Genomic DNA, 21,754 nt, shown 5'->3' on the forward strand with positions numbered 1-21,754 from the left:
ATTTTATTAAAAATGAAAACAGAAGAAAAAGTTATTATACTTTGTACAGCTAAAATGTAAAAGGGTAAATTTTTAAGTTACTTAATTCTGCAATACTTGTTCTGTAGTTCAGTTACAGAAATATGTATCAACTACAAATATTCTGGATGGCTGCAAACCTAGAAATTGGAAATTTTGCCTCCTGGAGGTGAATATGGAATACTATGTGGTTGCTGTTTGTCTACTGCCATCGTGTAAACCAGCAAATTTTGAGGACAACACCATTTTAAGTATATTACTATGTTTTAGGCTTACAGTGTAATAATGCAAACATGAAATTGAAGGGATTTGACCCAAGCTGCAATTCTAGATTTCTCTATTCTGCTCTATTTCTTACTGGCTATTATTTTTCTGATCAATTTGTAAGACAGAAATATGAAAATAAAATGAAAATTAGTTCAGACCAAAATTTTTTTAATACCTATTCCTATTCATACATTACACCTCTGACACTGCTATATGCTTATGTCTTACTGCAGAGTGCTTAGTGTTCATTACAGAGCAATGCAGTGTGGACAGGAAATCAAGTCACTGTTTTGTGACCTGAAATGATTGTTTAGAGAAATACACAGACTGCAGGGACAAAAAGGGATCTGGACTTGAAATAAGTGAAAGCAAGTACTTAATATTTCTGAAAGTGCAGATGTACCTCTTTAGAGATGCTGACACATAGTTAAGTGAATGAGAAATCAGTAGATTCCAAGATGAATAGTTAAAATGTGCTCTGCTGAACTGATTCAAGAATTATCTTAGAAGTAAGATTATATATAGTATTTAAAGCCCAGGAGACAATGACTTGTAAAGTGTACATTATGTCAGCAGAACATCTAATGTATGATTTTAGTAACTAATATATACTGTACAATATTGGTTTTCCTGGTTGTATAGGTTTCCATATGTTTATACAATGGATAAAGAAGACTCAGTAAGTTCTGACTTATTTTAAAACACTGTATATCTAAGAAAAAGACATAACAAAGTTGTTCCTTCGTAATTAAGACAGACTACTTAGCACTGTAGCTGCTCGTTAGTGCCTGTATTAGTGCCTCCCACATATTCAGGAGGAGCCTGCACAGAGCACAGCGAATTTCACTGCTGCAGGTACTTCATCTTATTATTTCCTGAAAGTGCAGTGCTGCTTATGGTCGTGACACACAGAGTGGATGAGAGATGAGTTTATTACCCACTGAAAGCAAATTCAAGATAATTTGATTCTTTCCCTTTTGAAAGGAGGAAAGTGTTTATATTAATGACTATTTGCTTTTCCTGCTGAGGGTGGCAGTGTGGTACCATCCTCAAACCCAGGGAAACCCTCTTCTACCTCGGCAGCCTTTCTGACTTTTGCAGGGCAAAAGTGCAGTCATCCTGCAGTCTCCTGGCCCAGGACATGGGCTCACGCTAACTAAAGACAAAGTATAACAAGGCCTGATCCAGTTGAGGTGCACACAGCAGTACCTGTAAACAACAATTTTTAGTAGCTATATTCCTGAGAGGTCAGTCAAGGCAAGTTGTATGGGGATTATCATTACTAGGAATGGTAATTCCAGCCCCAGGAAAAGATTAATTTAAGAAAAATGCCTTTCCTGAGGAGCTGGTGGATATAAGGGTTTTGCTGACTTGATAGCCATGGAGAGTCCAAGGTCAGCATGCATATGGCTTGCATAAAACACTGATACACCTTCATTTCAGGAGCAGGACAGATGATAAGCTACTGACATGACGTTGTTTAATAATTACGGGCTGCTGTTGAAAACACGTGGAGTAATGTAAATCTGCATCTGTCCCTACAGTATTCACTGTTGATGAATTCAGTGTATAGCCAATGTAACTTACAGGTGCAACAGCTTATTTCAGTCAGGAGCTTTATGTAACTGTGTTTCCACATAGCTGTGTTTACTGTGATCTAATCACCTCTCCGTATCACGTGAATTATTTGAATTCATAATTGAATATTGGTGGGTATTTGGGTAGTTCAGGGTGGGATTTTTCTTTGCAAACACTATAGGAAACTCTGGCTTAGTTATGCAGTACAGTCAGTCAACACATTGTTAAAACTTTCTTTAACTTAGAATGAAAGAATCAAAATTAGCCTTTCTGCCTGTAGTAATGAGAAGACTGCCTAAGCTATGGGGAAAACTGATTCTGTCATTTAAATTTGAGTGGATATCACTTGAAATGAAGCTGCTAATTACAGAAACTCCACCACAAAACTCATTTTATTCATGAATAATTTCTTTCCATGATAGCATCTTTATGATAATAACATTGGATTCTTTTCTAACATGTTCTTGTCAGAGTTCACCCTGAATGAAGCAGTGCATTTGGACTTTTTTTTTTTTGAAGGGAGATCAAGGCAATATTAAGAATTGGGAAATTAGCATAACAAGCTTGAGCAGGCAAAATCTGACACACTGAGTGTTCAAGGCCATTTTCTTCAGTGATTTGTGTGAGTAAAAATTAACAGAACTTCAACCAGGAAATACACCAAGAAATTTAACCCAAAAGGAAACCTGAGGGAGGTACTTATTTACCTAAATACTCTCAATTAAACATTATTTGAGTTTAAAAAACTACTGTTAAACCTTACGTAGATGATTGCTTCAAGTTACATAGATTATTTTTTAAGACTTTTGCTAAACTGATATACATTTACAACTGTGACAGATTTTTCTACATATTAATTGAATTCAAACCCTCAAGCAGTCCATTACTACTGTGTGTGAAGGTAAACACAATACATGGGCATAAAAAAAGCCTGAAAGTTCTATGGTAAAAACCTTCACAGGCCAAAGGGAACCTAGGAGTAATGTTAATAAAATAATAACTTGCATGCAATTAATATTTGTTTATATTGTGAGCTTTAAACCAGGTCTTCAGCAATACATTTACATTTGTACAATACATAAGTGTTCCAAGTGCCAATGATGTTTATACTGGCCAAGTTATGTTTAAGGAGTGGAATTATTAATATACCACATGCAGTTAAGAGACTGAAGATCTTAAAGTCATTGTAGTACTGGTAGAGTTGTGCCCAGTGACACCATGCTGAGAGGTAACCTGTGTACTGGAGGCTGAAGAGTTGCTAGTACATCAGGAACAAGATCTAAACAAGAATAAAATTGCTTGCTAGAGCAAATGTTTTGATAAACCCTTACATTATTTAAAATAAGACATTGGTGAACTGCTTATTTTTAAAGCTAAAATATTATGGCTGAAAAATTAGTTTATGTAGAGTAGTTATTGTTTTTTAACTGACATACCCATTGTCACATGGCAGTCTAGATCATTGCCTTGATATTGACAATCTCATACAAACATCAATGGAGATTTTTACTCTAAGTGATCCGTGTTTGTTGTATTCAACCTGCAATATTAATTTTCTATTCTCTAGAATGTAAAAAAAAAGAGAACTGTGAATGCCTGTGTTCCTGTTTCTGCAGCGTCACGTTTAAATGCATGTAATTCAGCTTTATTCATTTTTTTTCATGGAGAATTAGTGTTCTGGTATAGTGCACATCAAAGAAGAATATGAGCTAAGCAAATCCTGCAACACACTGAGTATAAGTTAGCATTCAACTACCAACATGTTTTTTTAATATCTCAAAATGCTGGATTTCATTCTATATAGTTTTCATTCTATTTAGAAATATGTTCTTTGGTAAACTTTCTGCTAACCACCTCTCTAAAAGCATTAAATCACCTCAGATATTTAAGTTTGAAACTGCTCCACCCATAACATGCTCATTAGAAAGCTCAGGCAGTGTGGCTTGGATAAGTGGATGGTGAGGTGGATCAAGAACTGGCTGAATGACAGAGCCCAGAGGGTGGTGATCAATGGCACAGAATCGAGTTGGAGGCCTGTGGCCAGTGCAGTTCCACAGGGATCGGTTCTGGGGCCAGTCTTGTTCAACATCTTTATCAATGACCTGGATGAGGGGACAGAGTGTACCCTCAGAAAGTTGGCTGATAACACTAAACTGGGAAGACTGGCTGATTCCCCTGAAGGCTGTGCTGCCATTCAGCGGGATCTTGACCAGCTTGAGAGTTGGGCAGAGAGGAACCTCATGAGGTTCAACAAGGACAAGTGCAGAGTCCTGCATCTGGGAAGGAACAACCCCACACACCAGTACAGGCTGGGGATTGAACTGCGAAGAGCAGCTCTGCAGAGAGAGACCTGGGAGTCCTGGTTGATAATAAACTAACCATGGGCCAGCAGTGTGCCCTTGTGGCCAAGAAGGCCAATGGCATCCTGGGGTGCATCAAGAAGAGTGTGGCCAGCAGGTCGAGGGAGGTTCTGCTCCCCCTCTACTCTGCCCTGGTGAGGCCTCATCTGGAGTCCTGTGTCCAGTTCTGTCCCCCAGCTCAAGAGGGACAGGGAACTGCTGGAGAGAGTCCAGCACAGGGCCACCAAGATGATCAGGGCACTGGAACATCTTCCTTATGAGGAGAGGCTGCTTGAACTGGGGCTGTTTAATCTAGAGAAGACTGAAGGGGGAATCCTATTAATATTTACAAATATCTAAATGGTGGGTGTCAGGAGGTTGGGGTATCACTTTTTTCTATTGTATCTAGTGAGAGGACAGGGGGTAATGGAAAGAAGCTGGAACACAAAAAGTTCCATTTAAACATAAGGAAAAACTAATTTTACTGTTGAGGTGAGGGAGCCCTGGCACAGGCTGCCCAGGGAGGGTGTGGAGGTGGACCTGCTTTGGCAGGGGGATTGGACTACATGATCTCTAAAGTTTCCTTCTAAACCCTACCATTCTATGATTCTATGACATCTTCACCTGCAACAGCTTTTTTTTCACTTTCTACCATCTCCTGAGAGAAAATAGGATCATATTTGCAGTAAAATCTTGAAATATTTCTAATTTGTTGGCAATTCCAGCTGTATTTTCTTTGCTTTCCACTTGCTATGGGAGGAGGAGGCAAGCATATACCACTTATTTTCATTTTAAAGCAGACCGAATAATTACATTTTTATGAGGTACTTGAAGATAATACAGTAAATAAGTAATTCCTGGTCTATGACATAAAAGCAATAAGTATTTTATGAACTATGAAATAAAGCTCTGAAATGTGATTGATAATAGTTGGAAGTTCTATTGCAAATAAAGATTTTTATAGGGTAAACTTCATGTAATCCATGCAGGTTGTTTTCCACAAGTAAATCAGAGAAGCTCAAACAAGTTTCTGGGTTGGTTCACTTTTACTATACTGCTTAATTTCCACATTCAGAAAACATCAAGCCCAATATCACCCCTTCAGCTGGCTGGTTTTAATGTACATCAACTTGAACTTCAGTGCAGGTTATTGGAGAGAACTAGACTGAAGCAACAGCAGACCCAGGGTGTTTGCAAAGCTCCCACAGTACCAAATTTAATTCAGAAAATGCATCTTAAGCAGCAAGAATGTCATTGTCATCGCTGATGCTGCTGTGCTAGTGCTGACCATGGTGACCAGCATGGAAGAAACTCTGCTGCTTTGCCATGAATCTTACAGCAAGAGTATAAAAGATGGCGTTTACACATCAAAACATGTAGAGAACACTTCTGTGGGACAGTGCCTTTGGAAGCAGGCAATGGCACAAATTAAGGCAGACAGAATGTCTGGACTGATGTCTCCTATGCATTTCTGACTGCCTGGGCAGCTGTGGGCAGCCTGCAGGGCAGCCCTTGGCCCAAAAGGGGTTTGCAATATAGAGCTGCTCAAAGACATGGACTGAACTGCTCCTGGTGTGCTTTATGCTATGCTAAGTCTGGGGCAACACCCACACTGCAGAAAAAAAGTGAACTGGAACTGGCTGTTAACCCACAGAAGCTCATTATCAGTGACAGGGTGTGTCTTTTAGTGAGGGATACTTGTGCTTGCTGTGGCTGAGCTGTGCAATGCTTGCACACCCTCATCAGTTCAGACTCCCTGGGTATATTGCACTTGCAGCTCTTTAGTACAGATACTTGCACAGCCTTGGGCAAGCCCTTGTCTCTGAGTTTCCCTGAGAAGTGATTTAAATTCTGAAGCGACAAGAAATCCCAAGAAATTGCAAAAATGCCACTCTGATAAAAGCAAATATTCTAGTGACAGTTGGCTTTAAACAGCTGTGAACAAAGGTACAGACAATCCTAGAAAGTAATAAGCTTTGCATATGCTTCTTAAAACACGGAGTCACGTAAAAGACCATTGGCCTGATAGAGGCATGGAGTTGTGTCGCAAGAAATCATATGTCACTGCACCATCTGGGCAATGCTTGTATCTATCTTGTACCTTGTATCTATCTTTCCTGCAAAGGAAAGAAGCAAACCATATAGACACCCTGAATTAGGAGACTAAAGAAACAGGCAAAGAACAGCTTAATCCAGGGGGAAGGGTTTCTGTTATTGTTAAGAAGCTTGAACATTGCAGCGGGATATTTTTTAATATAAGCTACCTCTTAATGAATCATGCAGCTTTGAAATTATTGTTTCAACAGCAATCTGGGTTCTGCCACTTAGTCCCCAGTGGTCATGCAGGAGTGCAGTTAATGCGGTCAACGTCCCATGCAATGGCACTCAAGGAGGTGACTTGGCTGCCATTTGTTTCAAGTTTCCAACTCCAGCCTGAATGACTGGTATTATTCTACTCTTGTGCTGGATTTTGGCTGAAGTCCCAAATCGCTCTTGAGCTCAGATTTTTTGAATTGTGGTTGAGGGAATAAGATCAGGACTCAGAAGTGCCTGAGGGATGGTATTTGGCTGGTCAACATTAGGATTTTCTGTTGCAGAATTTCTTCTGTTGCTTGTCTTATCCTTTCCTGCAGTAGATCTTCAGCTTTTCATAGCTGTCCACTGCTGCTATCATTATTATGTTTCAAAAGATAAGTATATTAAATATGTGCAAAATATTTGCCAGGTATCAGTTACTGTTAGAGCAGTGATGATAGACTAGTATACAAACTATGCAATATTCTGATATACTGTAAATGTTGTCATATTTAACTTAGTCTTTTACACTACATCTGGAAACAGTTTAAAGCAATGTTATTACTGGGGTTTTTTTCTGCAGTAAAACAAGTCTTCATGCTTTAAACTTACTTTAGCAGCATTTCATTCAGAATTTCTTAGACATAAAAGCACACCATTTGTAACAAATGGGAGATGCTCTAAATCCTCTCCAGAGAAAAGAAATGGATTAAAAACTCAGATGAAAAATCCTGATCTAAAAAGCATGAAAAGAGAAAATATTTTTGTTAAGGGAAAGCAACTACTAGGAAGTGACAGAAATTAAGAGGGAAAGAGCAACCAACAGGTGGGGGAAGGGAGCAAAGTGAGCCATTAGAAAATGAAAGAAAAATGAATGCTGAGGCAGGAGTTGAAGGATGGCAGTGGGAAATATGTAAGAAAACACTAACAGCTTAAGGTTGTCAGTTACTCCAGGAGCTGAGTAAGTTGTAGAGGTTGCATTGGGAAAGGATATTTGCCAATCTCATACTGCTGGGCAGGCCTGTGTCACAGTGGTAGGTAATGTTTTTCCCTGCATTCCAGACTTTTCTTCAAAACAGAGAATAAAAAAATAATAATAATGAAAAGTATTCAAAGCAAAAGAGAAGCAGAATAGACTGGGACTAATCTGCCAGCACTCAGAGGAAAAAACATTTTTCCCTACCACAAAGAACCCTATTGTTCCTACATTAAGTATTTAATTTTGCCTGCATTTAAACCAAGCTGTCTTAAAGTCTGTTCTCTTATGATAGTGAAGCATGTGCCAGTTACTATGGCCATGTACAGTGAGTGGCACAGCCCCATGGAGGAGTCAACCTCTGCCTTTTCCAGAGTTGCAGTTTTTCTCAACCTACTTACATTGATTTTTGGTGGAGAGTGAAATCTGCCCTTTATGATTGAGAAATCTTGGTGTTACATGAGGAGAAATGAGCCCATGAAAAATCTGAGCATTTTGGGAAATGCTGGATATTAATTGGATATGATATCTACGTATGTCCTTCTTGTAAATCTTCATTAATGAATCTTCAATGTATACATTATTATATAGGCTTTGTCACTAAGTGTTGAAATTCAAATTTTCATTTGCTCTGAGCTAGGAAACCTTTGTGTACATGGGTTTCTCTTCATAGCTAACAAAACCCAGGCAGTTATCACTATGCAGTGCATTTCCCTGGTAGGGCGTCAAGTCAGGGATATTCTCTCTACCAATATTAGAAGAATTTCTCCTTTATTTAGCAGAAATGAAGCTGCTATTAATATGAGCAAGCTGTTATTAAGAGATAACTGCTCACACAGTACTTTCAATTATTTCCTCCTACAGTCACACACACTCACACACTTGCTTTCGTTACCCAGTGAGGAGCTGGAGAGAGCCTGCGTGCTACTGCATTTGGTCCAGCAGACCAGTTTGGTATATTCATCAGAAAAGAAACTGAGAGGGGAGCATGGAGTCGGGGCCTGTCAGTACACAAATATGATTGAACATGACCAAAAAACGTGGATTTTTGTATGCCATAGCACACCTGCTGAAACTACTCCTGCCTGTGACTACAGCTTGAAGATTTCCATTTATGAGAGGACCAACAAACATGGAACTTTGGAGAAATTACTGTCTTTAATTCAGGCTGCCACAAGGAACTTCTGCTCTCAGTATTGCAAATTAAATTTAAAGCAGTGGATAGTTGCCTTGAAACGAAGTGGAAAATTCCATTTTTGTTGAGTCAGCTTAGGTTTGTAAAGACGGTATATTTATTCTTGTACATCTTCGCATGTCTTTATCATTTCTTTGGTCGTAAGGAGCATAAATCTGGAAGAAAAAAGAAAGAGAAGAAAATTCTGAGTAATATATTTTAATTTAATAATACCGTAGTTTAGCCCAAGGTGTACTGACCTGAACTGAACCTTTTTCACAGATAGATAAATCAATTCAAGTACAAAAAATTTTGCTTTGCTTTAAACACAGTTTCTTAAATGTTTTGGCTAATTCAAAGAGAATTGAAATGGGATGCAGAAGACAAAGCAAAATTACTGTAACACTGGAAGAGCAAATGTTAATCATGAGTAAACTAAGATACACTATTTTCTGAAATTGAGGATGGCTTTGATATCTCTGTCCTTTTCTTCCCACTTTTGTCAGTCTTTTGCCAAAAAAGTGCAGAACTGAAAAAGAAAACATGAAACCTCACAGAGACTAAATAAAGATGACCACATGGAAGTGCTTGTATCCAAAGTCATGTAAGGCATACATAAATTCACATGGAGAAAAATCTCAGCAAGAATCTGAAAGCAAGTCTGAAAATATCTGAGAACTCGCATCTCTATAGATAGTTCTCTGTGGTGCTCATGGACATGGATCACTTAGCAGAGGCATGTACTGAAATGCACTGAGATGCATTTCATAAAGGGAGGGGCAGATTTTTACAGTTGCAAAGACTTAGTCAATTACCTTGTGATAAAGGATAGTAAATAATCAAGACACAAAGTGGTGCTTAAATATTTCCCAAAGCAAAGCTTACTTTTGTAGCTCTGTTAGAAGGGAGAACATTTGATGCTTCTAGAACACAGCAAAGCAGGTGGGCTGAATTATCATGGGTATATTTATGGCTATGGTTAACAAACATATGCAAATTAGAGATGCTTGGGATTTTTAAGACACCTTTCTTTTTGCCACTATCTTCAGAAAGTCCCTCTAGATGGATGCAGTCAATTTCTGCTATTTACTAAGTGACATCTGATGGACAACGTGTCTATGTGCTGCCACTGGTTCTCCTCTGCGAATGCTCACTTATTAAAGAACAAATCACTTAACAGAGGGTGAGTGGGTAGTCAGAATGAATTCAGACATCTTAAAAAATTATTTCTTTTAAAGATATTCTTTTTCATTTTATGCGTATTTTCTACATTCTGTCTACTTTTATACTTTTGAAGAAATTAAAATGGAGTGACTTAATCTGCTCTAAATATGTACAGTTCTTTTTTGAAAATAGGTGCTTTGGGATGATGCGTATATTTATTTCTGTCTTAGCTACCAATGTGTTTTATGATAAATTAAGATTTAACAGAACAAAAATTAACTTTGGTCATAAAACTAGAGAGATGAGTTGGTAATAAGGTCCTTTCTTCAGTCTTAAAATAGCAATATTCAAGGCTTACATGCATGCTGCTAGTTTCTTTTTCTTACTTTCTTTTTGTCATTTACTAAATTTGGGAAGTATTTGAAAGTTCTGTTTGTTAGACAGGGCAAGTGATACTATCTTCCCTTATTAATTCACTGAATATTTTCTACTGATTTTTCTGATACCTTCTTTTTTTTTTCCTTGTTATGCCCTCCTAGATCTTTGAGGATTTTTTTTTTTCTCTATTTTCCTTCACTTTTTCTTCTACTGGAATTCTTTTTCATAAGCCTCACCTGCTTCATTTTACATAGCTCCTGTCTTTTCTAGGTATTGGTGGCCCCATAATACTAAAAGTGAGACTTCTAAGATTAAGATTAGCTGCTTCTGAGAGCTCTGTACAGGGAGGACTTCTTGCTCTGCAGGAGCATTCAAAGTGGAAATTTTTGCTTCAGTAAGCTGTTATTAGGGATTGTCTGACATTCCTGTCAGACAAAACAATAGTAAATAACTGTTCACAATAGTAAATAGTGGTAAATAACTAATTAGCAAGTTAATGTATCATCTGAGAACTAGGATCCCTACATCAGAAAAATAATAGAGATGGGCAAAAGCTATGAAACTGACATGGAGAAGAAAACCACCAGCTGAGGTGATGACAGGGCAGCATTGAGTAACACACAAGCTAGATAGTTTTATCTGTTGTCCTTCAAAAAGAAATGGCATCAGGATCTCTGAAGAAATTACATTAAAGTGGAAGAGGAACCAGCAATACAGATATGGCCTGATGCAAGAAGCAGCAAAGAAATGAGAGAGACATGTACTGGAGCTGAACAATAGAGGAAAGAGCAATGTTTACTAATAACTAAAAAAGGTAGAGAAGAAATGCAGTAAAAAAGGTGTTATCTTAGAGGTGATACTTGGGTTTTGGATTACAGGATCTGGGAATATTGGTATAGGGACAGCATAGTGGAGTCCTCTGAGAACACAGTTACAAATATTTAGACTCTGACAAGGAACTAAGACAAAGGAAAGGAACTTAAGTCATTTTTATAGATAATCCATTTCATTATTTCATTGCTAAATATAAATGCTTGTTTGAAGCAAGGTGAAACGGAAAGTCATCTCCACTTTTTACCTAAATATCAAAAGTAATATTTTCTTCTTTTCAGAGAATTGCATTGTTTAAAAATAATACTCAATGCACAGAGACAAGTATGGTACAGCTTGTTGCTTGTTTGTCTGTTTCTTCAGGAGCCATCCAAGAAGTTTGCTTTTCACAAAGGAAGTGTTTTGGGTATCTAAATTAAGCATTTGAACTTCAGCTATTGCAGAAAAACCTGGAGATGTGGGGAGGACTTGGCCTACTGTGTTGTGAAAACTGTCAAGTCTGTGGTGGTTGCAATGTGCGATGAGTAGGCCAAGGAGCTGAAAGCTGTAAAAAAAAACACAAAACATCTTGGCACCACTAGTGCTCGTGGTTATTTGTCTTTTTCTAATGCCTCGCCCCTCTTCTCTGCCATCATTTTCCAGAAAGAAGCTGTCCTAATCTCTTGGATCAACCTTCTCTTGTAGAGCATTCTACTCCCTCCCATTCTATCAATTTAATGTGTTCACTGTGTTGCTGGGGATGGAGAACTGAGTACCTGCTGCCCCACTTCCCAGGGCTGCTGGTGGGTAGGTGGTGATATGAACCAGCATACGGGAACTAAATGTCTAAGAAAGCCTGAGGAATACTCTGCCTCTCTCTGCTAAACCCAGTATTTGCACAAAAGATTTCTTGAACCCGCCTCTCCCCTCTGTTGCTTAAACATACAGAGAACAGTAAGTCATAGCACACACTGACACGGATGACTTCATTCTTCTTGAGATTGGTGATGGGATGGCCTGTTTCTGTTTAAAATATTTTGGATATTTTCATACTGATTCTTTCTGTGGATATAACCTACTTATGTTTCTAATGCCTGTGGGTTTGTTTCCAAGCCCTTTGACTCTCTTTTCCTATGGCTGTTTCCTTACCCTGCTGAGAGTTTCTGGACCTGGATTCCAGCATTATCACCTCAGTTCCTTCTGACTCCTATTTGCTGGAAATGATGCCAACATGTCCCAGTGCTCACTCTTGCTCCTTTTCTGAATCCCAAAGGAAGCATATCTCATCTTTAAAAGAGCAAATTCTACACATCTATTAAGTTTCATGATTTTAGACACATGCAAACACACACACAACTTTTGTAAACTTAAAGGAGCAAGATGACTGAGATTAAGCTCTTACTATAGCTAGGAGGAAGATGGATATTTAAGATATATTTTTTTCTTTCAAAGCTTCACAGGATGCTTGTTTTTGTCCTAGGACAAAAGTGACACTCCTCTGTTTTGCTATTCTTACCCTCTGCTCAAGATATGTGGAAACTACATCCTGAGCTCTCTGGTTTCCTCCCTTTTTTGTGTGTTTTCAAGCTTCCTCCTCACACTGTCTGGAGCCTTATCTGAGTACAAATGCCTGCCTCCGGGGCTGTGTGCCTTTTCTTATTGTTTTGTTTTAGTTTTCTTATGGAAATGTCTGTAACATAGCTCTTGCCCTTTGCTAGTGTGTGGATTTCCCTCAGAGCTTTGCCCAAAGGCAGGAGGATCGGCAGGCAGAACAAAAAAAAATGCTCTAGTAAATCTGGATCTGACTCCACATGGAAGAAGTCTGCAGCTCATGTTACAAGAGGATACAAAGTCCAGCTCTCCCCTCCTCTGTCTAAGCCAAAGGGGAAAATTTGTTTTACCACTATCTCTTATACCTGAACTGAATGACTGCAAAACAGAGTTCAACACTGTTCTCTGCTCCTGTAGCTGTGGAAATAGTATTCACATCTTTATCAGTCCCTAAATTAAAGTAGATCACCTTCAACTCTGAAATCTGTTCCCTGCAGCTCTGTGAAGGATGTTTTTAGGTGTGGTAGACAACAACTATCACAGTTCATAGCAAATCTTCCTCATCCAGCTCTTGCATTCCAAGTGACAACTTCCTCTTGGGTGAAAACATTGCTGCCTGTTTCATGGTCACTAACTAATGATGTCTCATCCTTCCCCATAAAGGTTTCGTCTGTCTCAGTTTAAAAACCAAAACCAAGAAGAAACAACAAAAGAAAACCCCAACCTATCACTGACTGACTTGTATAAAAGAGCTTATTGTGGTTTGTCAGGTACATATGCAATTTTAAAGGACATGAAATGAATCAGTTCGAGCATCCATAAGAGGTGACAGACATGGCATGTAGCTGTCTGTCTTTCTCTGAGGGTGGCCTGTCTTCCACTTGGTAAATTTGGACTCCTCAGCCCTTAGGTGAACTCTTTGGTAAGCTCAGTTTACTTTAAAGGAAAAACAAAAACACAATAGTACTTTTTACTGATAAATCTGTGCAGTTAGTATGTATTACAGTGAAGACTTTTAAAGTTGCATTTATTACTTGAGTACTGTATCAACTACACTCTTATTTTTAAAACAATTGATATCAAAGTGACCAACATAATTATTTCTTCCATGATAAATCCTTTAAAAATATTGGCCTGTTATCAATGGAGGTAGAGTCCTTTATTTGTGCTGCCCAGACCAATTTTTTCTAAATAAGATGACAAAGTCTTATGGTCCACCTTCAGCTTTGTCTGCCAAAACACCATCCCCTGGGCTTTTGAACCAAAGCTGACAATAATTCAAAAATAATTCCACCTACTAAAGCCTTAATTACCCAGATCCCCATTTTCCTGTTCACAGAAATACTGTACATTTTCTTATCAGCTTGCAGTAATGCAGACTAGGTCAATGTTTGTTTGTGAAAGAGAAAGGACTGACCTTTGTGATGGGGCTGCAATAATGGAAGGGATTTGAAAGCCCACATCCAGATGTGGCTCTCCAGGTCCTAGCATCAGAACCCTGCTCTTCCATCCTCTCTCTGGGGCAAGATGACTGGAAGCCGATGGGGAGTACAATGCTGGATGATGTCCAGCTTGAGGGCAGTGTGTCCACTTGTCTGTTTGCAAAGGACAGCCCCAGGAGCAGGAAAGAGAGTTGGCAAAAGTGCCAAATCTGTGCCAGCAGGCTCTAGCACAGGCAGAGTATGGCACAGGCAGCTGGCTGTAGGTGACAGTGGCCTGTGCTCTGGGGACTGGTAGAAGCTGGTGGCCACCAGTCTAAGGAGGAAGTGAAAGAGCTAGGGTGGTTAGCAACTTCCTTTGGAGTGGGAGGCTGACAGATCTGCTGAGCCGTGAGCGTGGAGGCATGTGTGGAGACTGGAAAGGGCCTGAATGTCAGAGGCGATGGAGAAAATTTCCTGAGACTCTTCCAATGCTATCCTGTATTTCTTATTTGTGGAGAGTCAACCTGAGAGGTGTGCAAGGACTCAGCAGGGATAAAAGATTGGGAAGACGGGGATCCTGTCAAGCCTTCCTGGCAAGTAGACAAAATTATCCCTTTCATGAAGTTCCCCAGGAGACATAGCCAGAAATACAAGCTCATTCTATGGGGCAGGTGGGTGCAGGAAGTGTCTTGTCAGCAGTTACTGCAAATTTCTCTCTTTTCATGGTCAGAGTTTGGATTTTTGTGAGCTTGACCTCAGATCTGGAAACAAAGAAGGTCATCTACACCCAGGACAGTTCTTCTGTCTGTATACTTCGTTGATGCAAAAAGTATCTGCTCAAACACACAAACAAACAAAAACCCAACCCAGAACACGACTAACAAAATATTTTCTGCAGCCCAAATGACATCTTCCCCCTGGAGCCTGCGATGCAATCCTGCTTCACACCGCGGCCCCAGCGGAGCCAGCGGCGGCCGCTCCCGGGGTACCCCCCGAGACGGAGTTAGATGGATTGAGTCATGTATAGTTAAACTAACCCCTCCCACAGCCACTAAATGGACCACTAAAGCGCCCATTTTCATGAGCACCTCTCGCTGAGGCAGCTCAGAGCCGGCAGAGGCCGAAAGAGGAAGAGGGGGAGAGAAGGAGGAGGGAGCGAGCCCCGGCACTGATGGACGAGCCAAAGGGTAAGGACGGCAGCGAGCCGCCGATCTCCAAAACCAGCCCTGACCCTCGGCGAGGGGGCGCGGGCGGGAGGCAGGGCTCGGCAAGCCCCCCGCCGGTTGGCGGCATCCCGCGGCCGGCGCTCGGGGGGGAGGCTGGGCACGTTCATGAGGAGCTCCTGCAGCTCTGCCAGGCGGGAGGGAGCTGCGGCTGCGGCATCCCCGGGCCCGCGCGTCCCTGCCTCCGCGCCCGCGGAGCGCTCCGGCGGTGGGCGAAGGCTCGGTGGCGGGGGCTCGCCTGGGTGGGTGCCGCCTTGCCGCAGTCCTCTCCCGACTGACATCATCTTCAAGCCTTTGGACTCCTGGCCGTTGCTGAAGGGACAATGTCAACTTATGACCGGGGTGCCCGGGAGCGGAGGGGGTGGCTGCGGCTGCTCGGGGGAATCTGTAGGGGACCGGGGGCTGGCGAGTTCCCGGGCGGTGCAGCGCGGGGTGCGGGAGCGGAGGCTCTGCGCCGGCGTCTGGCAGAAGTTTGGCCGCGTCAGAGCGAGGGATTCCCTTCCCTCCCTCCTCCTCTCCCTCTCCGCGCTCCCCGGCCGCTGCCTGCGCTGCCCGCAAGGCCGGGGCCGAGCTCCCGCGGCGCCCGCAACCGCACTGGAGGATGAAGAGGAAGGGGGGACAAATAAAAGAGCAAAAACTCGTTGGAAGTGCTGGCTGTTAGGAAACCGCGGTGGGAAGAATTGCGGTGCGGGGTACGAGGGGCTCTCGGTGCGTGGGCTCGGGGCCAGAGCCGGCTCGGGAGCACACAGGAGAGAGGAGGATCCCACGCCCGGCACCCCGGCGAGCCGCTCCTCTCAGCCGTGCTCCTGAGCGCCGGGGAAGGGACTCCGCGTTAGCTGGAGACGCGGATTGCACGGTGTTTTTTCTACGAGATACGTGCCATCTACCAGAATTTGCCTTTTATAATCGACTGGCGTGCTGCACGTAGCAGCATCAGTCACACTCAACGTTTGGCAGAAACATTGCCTAGTTTAGTATCAGCTTTTGCCGATCTGGGTGTCTTCCCCTCCGTTTACAGCAACTTCTGCAATACGTTCCATCTTTCTGTACTGCTAACACAGTAGTATGTGTGAGTCTTTTAAACACAAAGCAGGAACTCGGATAAACAGGCAAAAAGCAGTAACCTGGAAAAAGATCTGGGTAGAAATTAGCCTTTCAACTGGGTGAGAAGCTTAGGGATAATAGTTTATGCTATTTTGATTTCTTGTTCAGTACCAGGTGGAAGTCTCTCATTTATCGTTATTACAGCTATAAGGAATCAAAATGTGGCGTTTTTTCTCCTCAAATGAAAAAAATGGTAAAATAGACCTCTCCAAGTTTTTAACTTCAGAGAATGTAGTGAATGACGTTTGAGGGGAAGAAGCATTCTCCCAGTCTGACGTACATCGAAATTTTAAGGACTGGCAGAAGGAGAAGGTTAGTTCCTGCAGTCATGAGTGAAGCTGGAAATACTTCAAAACAATTTGCCTCTGCTGAAGAGAGAGATAAGAATAGCTTTGAAACCAGACTTTAAAAAGTTTCATTCCAAAAAATGAAATGTAATACATGAATGGAGATGCCTTTTCTAGTGAGGTGAGGAATCACGGGGAATAAACTTAGATGATAACTGATTTAGCAAAGAGGACAAAATGAGCCTTCTTTTAGAAAGTGGAATTTTCAAGAGACAGAAGGAAACTGAAGAAAACTGACAGCGCTCAAGGTAATTGCAGAAGAGTTGGAATTGTCAGAATGGTCCAACCTGCAGAACACACAAGTCATCTTGCAAGAGCCTAATGAAAACTAGTGCAATAAATAGCAAAAAACCACACATTTTGTGGGTGTGGGAGAAGAAAATATGAGGCAGTGTTTTTGAAAAACATCTCTCAGGGTATGTCTTCCAGAGGCAGCAATCAATAGTTTCAACATGAAGGAGTCCAGAACAGGCAGTACCAATCATCTAGTAAAGCTTCTACCTTGAAATGAGGCATGAATGGACACTGAGGACATGTCCTTTCATCAGGGAGGGATTATTGGGAAGTGTGAGAGACCTGTTTCCTTAGAGTCTTGTCCACAGGGCCTGTAACCAATAGGTTTAAAACGCTACTCTTCAGTTTTAGGAAGCCAATATTTTAAATACTGATACTGCCAGCTTTGCCTTGAAATTTGGATCAATATGCTAACATGGCCGAGGAAGAAATTCTGCTTGGGTTGCTACAGAGCAACAGATTATATCAGTGCTCAGTATGAGTGTGTTCCTGGACAGAAAGTGTGACAAGTCTGATGAAAAAAAAATGTTACTGAAAAGTATATATAGAGGACTTCAGACTGGGGAAAGGATGATGCTGATCTCATGCAGATAGCAGTAAAAAGCAGTAAACATTCTAAAAGATGTAGACTTGAACATGAAAGGTACTGAACTGAACAAGAGGTAATTACTGTGGTTTGGAGCTCTGTATACATGATGAATTAATTACTGCTGTCAGATAACTGCTCTCTGTGGACCAATGATTATTCCAGCTTGGAATGGTAAAAAAGCAAAATCTGGTGGGAAAAAATGTAAAGGAATGTGCATGAAGCTTGCAAATTTAAATACATACTGACCAACACTCCAAAAACAAGAACAAGGATGACTTTGGCTAGTTCATTCAGACAGTGGGGGTAGAAAAGAGAAGTTAACACAAGTAAATGGAAAGAAAGGTGATAAAGAAGAAATAGAAAAACATCTGATACAAATACAGGCTATGAATTTTGGAAGATCATTTAGAGAAAGTAAAGATGTTAGGGGGTGTTCTCTGTGCCCTTGGGGTGATGATGGAAAACTCAGAGGGTGTAGGAAACCAGAACTTTATTATTTACAGAATAATAATCTGATTGGAATTGGAAATATATTTCATATACAATTCCAATCAGGATAAGAACATAGATTTTCTATCTTAGGAGGCAATGAGTTAGAGGAACACAATATTAGTACTGTACATGGTATTCGTACTGTAGCTACTACTTCTTATTAATGGAATTAGCAGTTTAAAGCTGGCTGAATGAATACTTTTATAGAGAATACTTATTTCATAGAGAACGATGTTACTCACCCATATCAAAGACAGCGGGTGATTCTCTTTCTCTCAGCTCCAGAAGGTAACTTTAAGAGGTGTCCCCACTCAAGGGGGAAGATTTTCAGAGACACTCCAAAGGAGGGTATGCAGAAGTCCTCTCTGTCCCACAGAAATGGGACTGGGCATTTATAGAATAAAGTAATCAATTGTCAGTCATCTTAATGTTGAATTGACATCTAGAACTATTAAGGACATCTAGTTTCCAGCAACAATGTTATCTCAGAGATGTCTGTTTCACTGCCCACTAGCTCAGAAATTTTCTTATCCTCCCAAGTTATTCTTGGAGATAGTTGAGTCAGGCTGGTCTGTAAAGGCCTTCACAACTAAGAAACAGCATGACCTTCAGCTTGTATCTTTTCACTAGGGAGAATGCCCTGCTACAAGGGGAGATCTGAAGTTGTCAGGACCAAGCACAATTCAAAGGAGGTGTTCTGTGTGTCGTAGGTACTAACACGTATTGAGCAATTGCATAATCATTATGGAGGTGGAGAAGGTACGGTTTTACTGATGGTGCAGGAACAAAGCCCTACAGAAGTCTTAGTTAAATACTAAATTAGGTGCAAAAAGAAAATTCTATATGAAGGAATAGATAATGAAAGTATTGAAACTAAGTAGCCTGTTTTGTAGATGAACCATTTTTTGGGAAACCAAGTTTTATAACAATGCGACATACTAACTGGGAAGATCTCTGCTTGGTGATGTCAATTTATAGTTGAAAACTAGGGATATCCTAGGCAATGGGAAGGATGCTATTTTTGACCCAGTATCACAGCAACATGGTGGTGAGTAGCCTAGAGAACTATTGTCAATTTAGTTTTTCATCAGTTCTATCTAAATTACTAGATAGCCTCAATAATCAAGTTTTAATAGCCAGTTTGATCGTATTCATTTGGTTTTGTAAAGGATAAACTTATCAAAGTAGCTTTTAGACTAATGTTGTAGAAATGGATAGCACTGTCAAAATAGCTAAATGGAATGAATGTATCTACAAGGAAATTACTCATACCAGATGGATGCAAGCTTGTGAGTTCATAAGGTCCCCTCAAGAGAACATATTAATCTGTATCCTAGAACACAAATAGTCTCACCTGCAAGAGCCTCCAGCAAGAACTTCAGGGAATATGTAGCGTTTGGTTTTGGAATTTGGCTAGGGAATGCATTTTAAGGGAGGATGAGGAGAGTATTGCAAGTACTGATAGACCTTTTTGTTTGTCCTTGCTTTCTTGAAGGCATGTTTTGTTTACAGAGTCAGCTGACTTAAGAAAATATACACCAAACAGGCCTGGCGTCACCCTCATTTGGAAAAAGCAGACTGCATTTTGTCTTCTGCATGTTGTCATTGTTGACGTCCTCTTCTTGATATATTTCTTCAAATAAGACTGGAAGCTCATTGAAGTTCCAGGTGAAAAAAAAAGTCCTAAAAAAATGTGTAAATATTGAATAAATCTGGGCTGTAAGTTCGAAAGCCAGACTTCCCTGATGGTTAGAAAACACCTCATAAAAAAGGAAGAGCTAATATCCCTGGTTGTTATTCGATAGGTGGATTTTTAGTGTAGGACTGGGAAGACAATTGGTCCTTTATCTCATCTGTTTTCCAACTAATTATTTGGACTTGTTTTATTTTTCAGTGTGGTTGAAAATGGTAATATGAATATCTCCCATGTTTAAAGTTCTTCACAGCAGTAGATGCATTTCTGATGTTCTGATTGCAAAAGTCTCCCTATGATTTTCCAGCAAAGAATGAACTAATGGATTAAGACCTGAATGGCAGCAGACCTCAAAAATTTATAAAAGGAAATCATCATTAAACAGCTGTGTTTTCAGAGGTATCCTGCAAGAGGCCTGATGGCATTAGACATTTTCAATAATGATCTAAAAAGTATAAAATCATTGCTGATTTACAGATGGAGTTTGTCAGTGCTAGCAGGAGCAGTACAAATACCAATTAAGTCAGAGGAAAATGTCTAAGGAAGCCAAGAGTGGTTGGAAACATAAAGAGCAAATAATAGGCTTCATGCCAAGCTTCTAAAAGCACAGCTAATGCAACTTTGGGAGGAAAATTGGACATTCAAATACTGAATAGACTAGAAAGATTTCCTGACAATGTTGTCCGGAAAAAATAAGCAGAGATATGTGTATATTTGTATGTGACAGCCATAACTCTTTTTGTTTGTTTGTTTATAAAGCAAATTCTTTTTTGCTTTGGAGAAAGTTGTCCTCTGGTCAACCTTATTGTGACCACTGCAACCTGTATTTGTGTCTTAACTTGTAATTGACAGAAATATGTAGAAAACACTCAAGAAATTTCTTGAGGAGAAAGAATAAGTTTAAGATGCTAGACACCTGAAAGGGAAGGGTTACAAATGCTGTAATAATTAATAATGCTTTTTGCCTTTCCAAAGTTGTATAATTGGCTTAGTATGGTGCATAAATACCAATCTTGTTCATAGTCTTTCTTTTCCTAAGGCATCTTTGCACTTTCAACACCTGTGGGGTTGGGAGCAACTAGCAAACCTGACTGTGGGGTTAACAATCCCTGACTAGACACTTTGTACCTTTTTACTAGCCCAGAGTTTGATGACAGTGTTCCACAGAGCTGGATCTGGTAGCAGGCAAGTTCTCAGTTTGGAAATTATGTGTTCAGGGTGGCTAGGATGTGGTTAAGGACAGAAATGTTTAAGATGACCTTTGGGGTGAAGTGAATGATACTGAATGACTTTGGTGAGCCAGCCCATAAGGGATTAGTATTGCTTGAGACTGATCAAACTTATACTGTAAAATTCCAGATCATCTTCACAAGAGAAGCACCCCTGTTAGTTTTGTGAGAGATTAGTTAAATGGGACCATTTCTTAAATTGTGGAACTTCTCTTCCCTGACCAGAGCTTCAGTTCTATCACAGGTACTTCCATCAGCACTTCCTAAATGCAGAGCTGTTGCCAGTATGCCATAGCCTAAGGGTTCACTTCCACAGCCAGCCTAATTTGACATAAATCTTTGCTGCTGAAAGGAATAAAAAAAAAGGTACCTGACCTTGTTCCTAACCTTTTTTTCTTTTTCTTCTGCAGTAACTTTTGACTTGTCTGTCTTGAAAGCCATCAGCCCAAGGGAGAGGACAAGAGGCAGCAAGGGTAAAAGTCATTCAGACTGAAGTTAGTAGGGGGAGCTTCACTGTAAGACAAGGAGAGACACAAAAACAGCCCTGTGCTCTCAAACAGTGCTGCATTAGCAGTACAAATTAAGAAATGAGATAAGGGAAAAAGTGTGAGAGACCAGATGGAAGGGAACAGAGTCAGCTAAGTGCACACTGAACAAATTCATCTGCTTGTGTCCTCTTATGCATTCACTCCGCCTCAGATGTGACTGGAAAGATCAGTGTCCCAGCCTGCTCTTTGGGCTACTCATCCCTCTGTCCCTTGTGCTGTGCTGACTGTTCTTGTTTAAGGGCAATGCAGGCAGTGTAGTGACCA

The 21,754-nt window shown here is 40.6% G+C and overlaps 1 protein-coding gene across 2 annotated transcripts in view; it reads left to right on the forward strand.

Moving 5' to 3' along the window:
• ENTPD1 (ectonucleoside triphosphate diphosphohydrolase 1) overlaps positions 1 to 21,754 on the forward strand; it is a 52,605-nt gene that overhangs the window by 5,498 nt on the left and 25,353 nt on the right. Inside the window, exon 1 of one of the 2 annotated variants that reach the window (XM_062001343.1) lies at positions 15,019 to 15,158. The exons of the other annotated variant lie outside the window; for it this stretch is intronic. Coding sequence (XP_061857327.1) covers positions 15,143 to 15,158 — 16 coding nt within the window. The 5' untranslated portion in view covers positions 15,019 to 15,142. Of the gene's footprint in view, positions 1 to 15,018; positions 15,159 to 21,754 lie in introns of those variants that run through there. 2 annotated transcript variants of the gene reach the window in all.

This window comes from Colius striatus, chromosome 8 (assembly GCF_028858725.1).
Source record: "Colius striatus isolate bColStr4 chromosome 8, bColStr4.1.hap1, whole genome shotgun sequence".
NCBI lineage: Eukaryota > Metazoa > Chordata > Aves > Coliiformes > Coliidae > Colius > Colius striatus.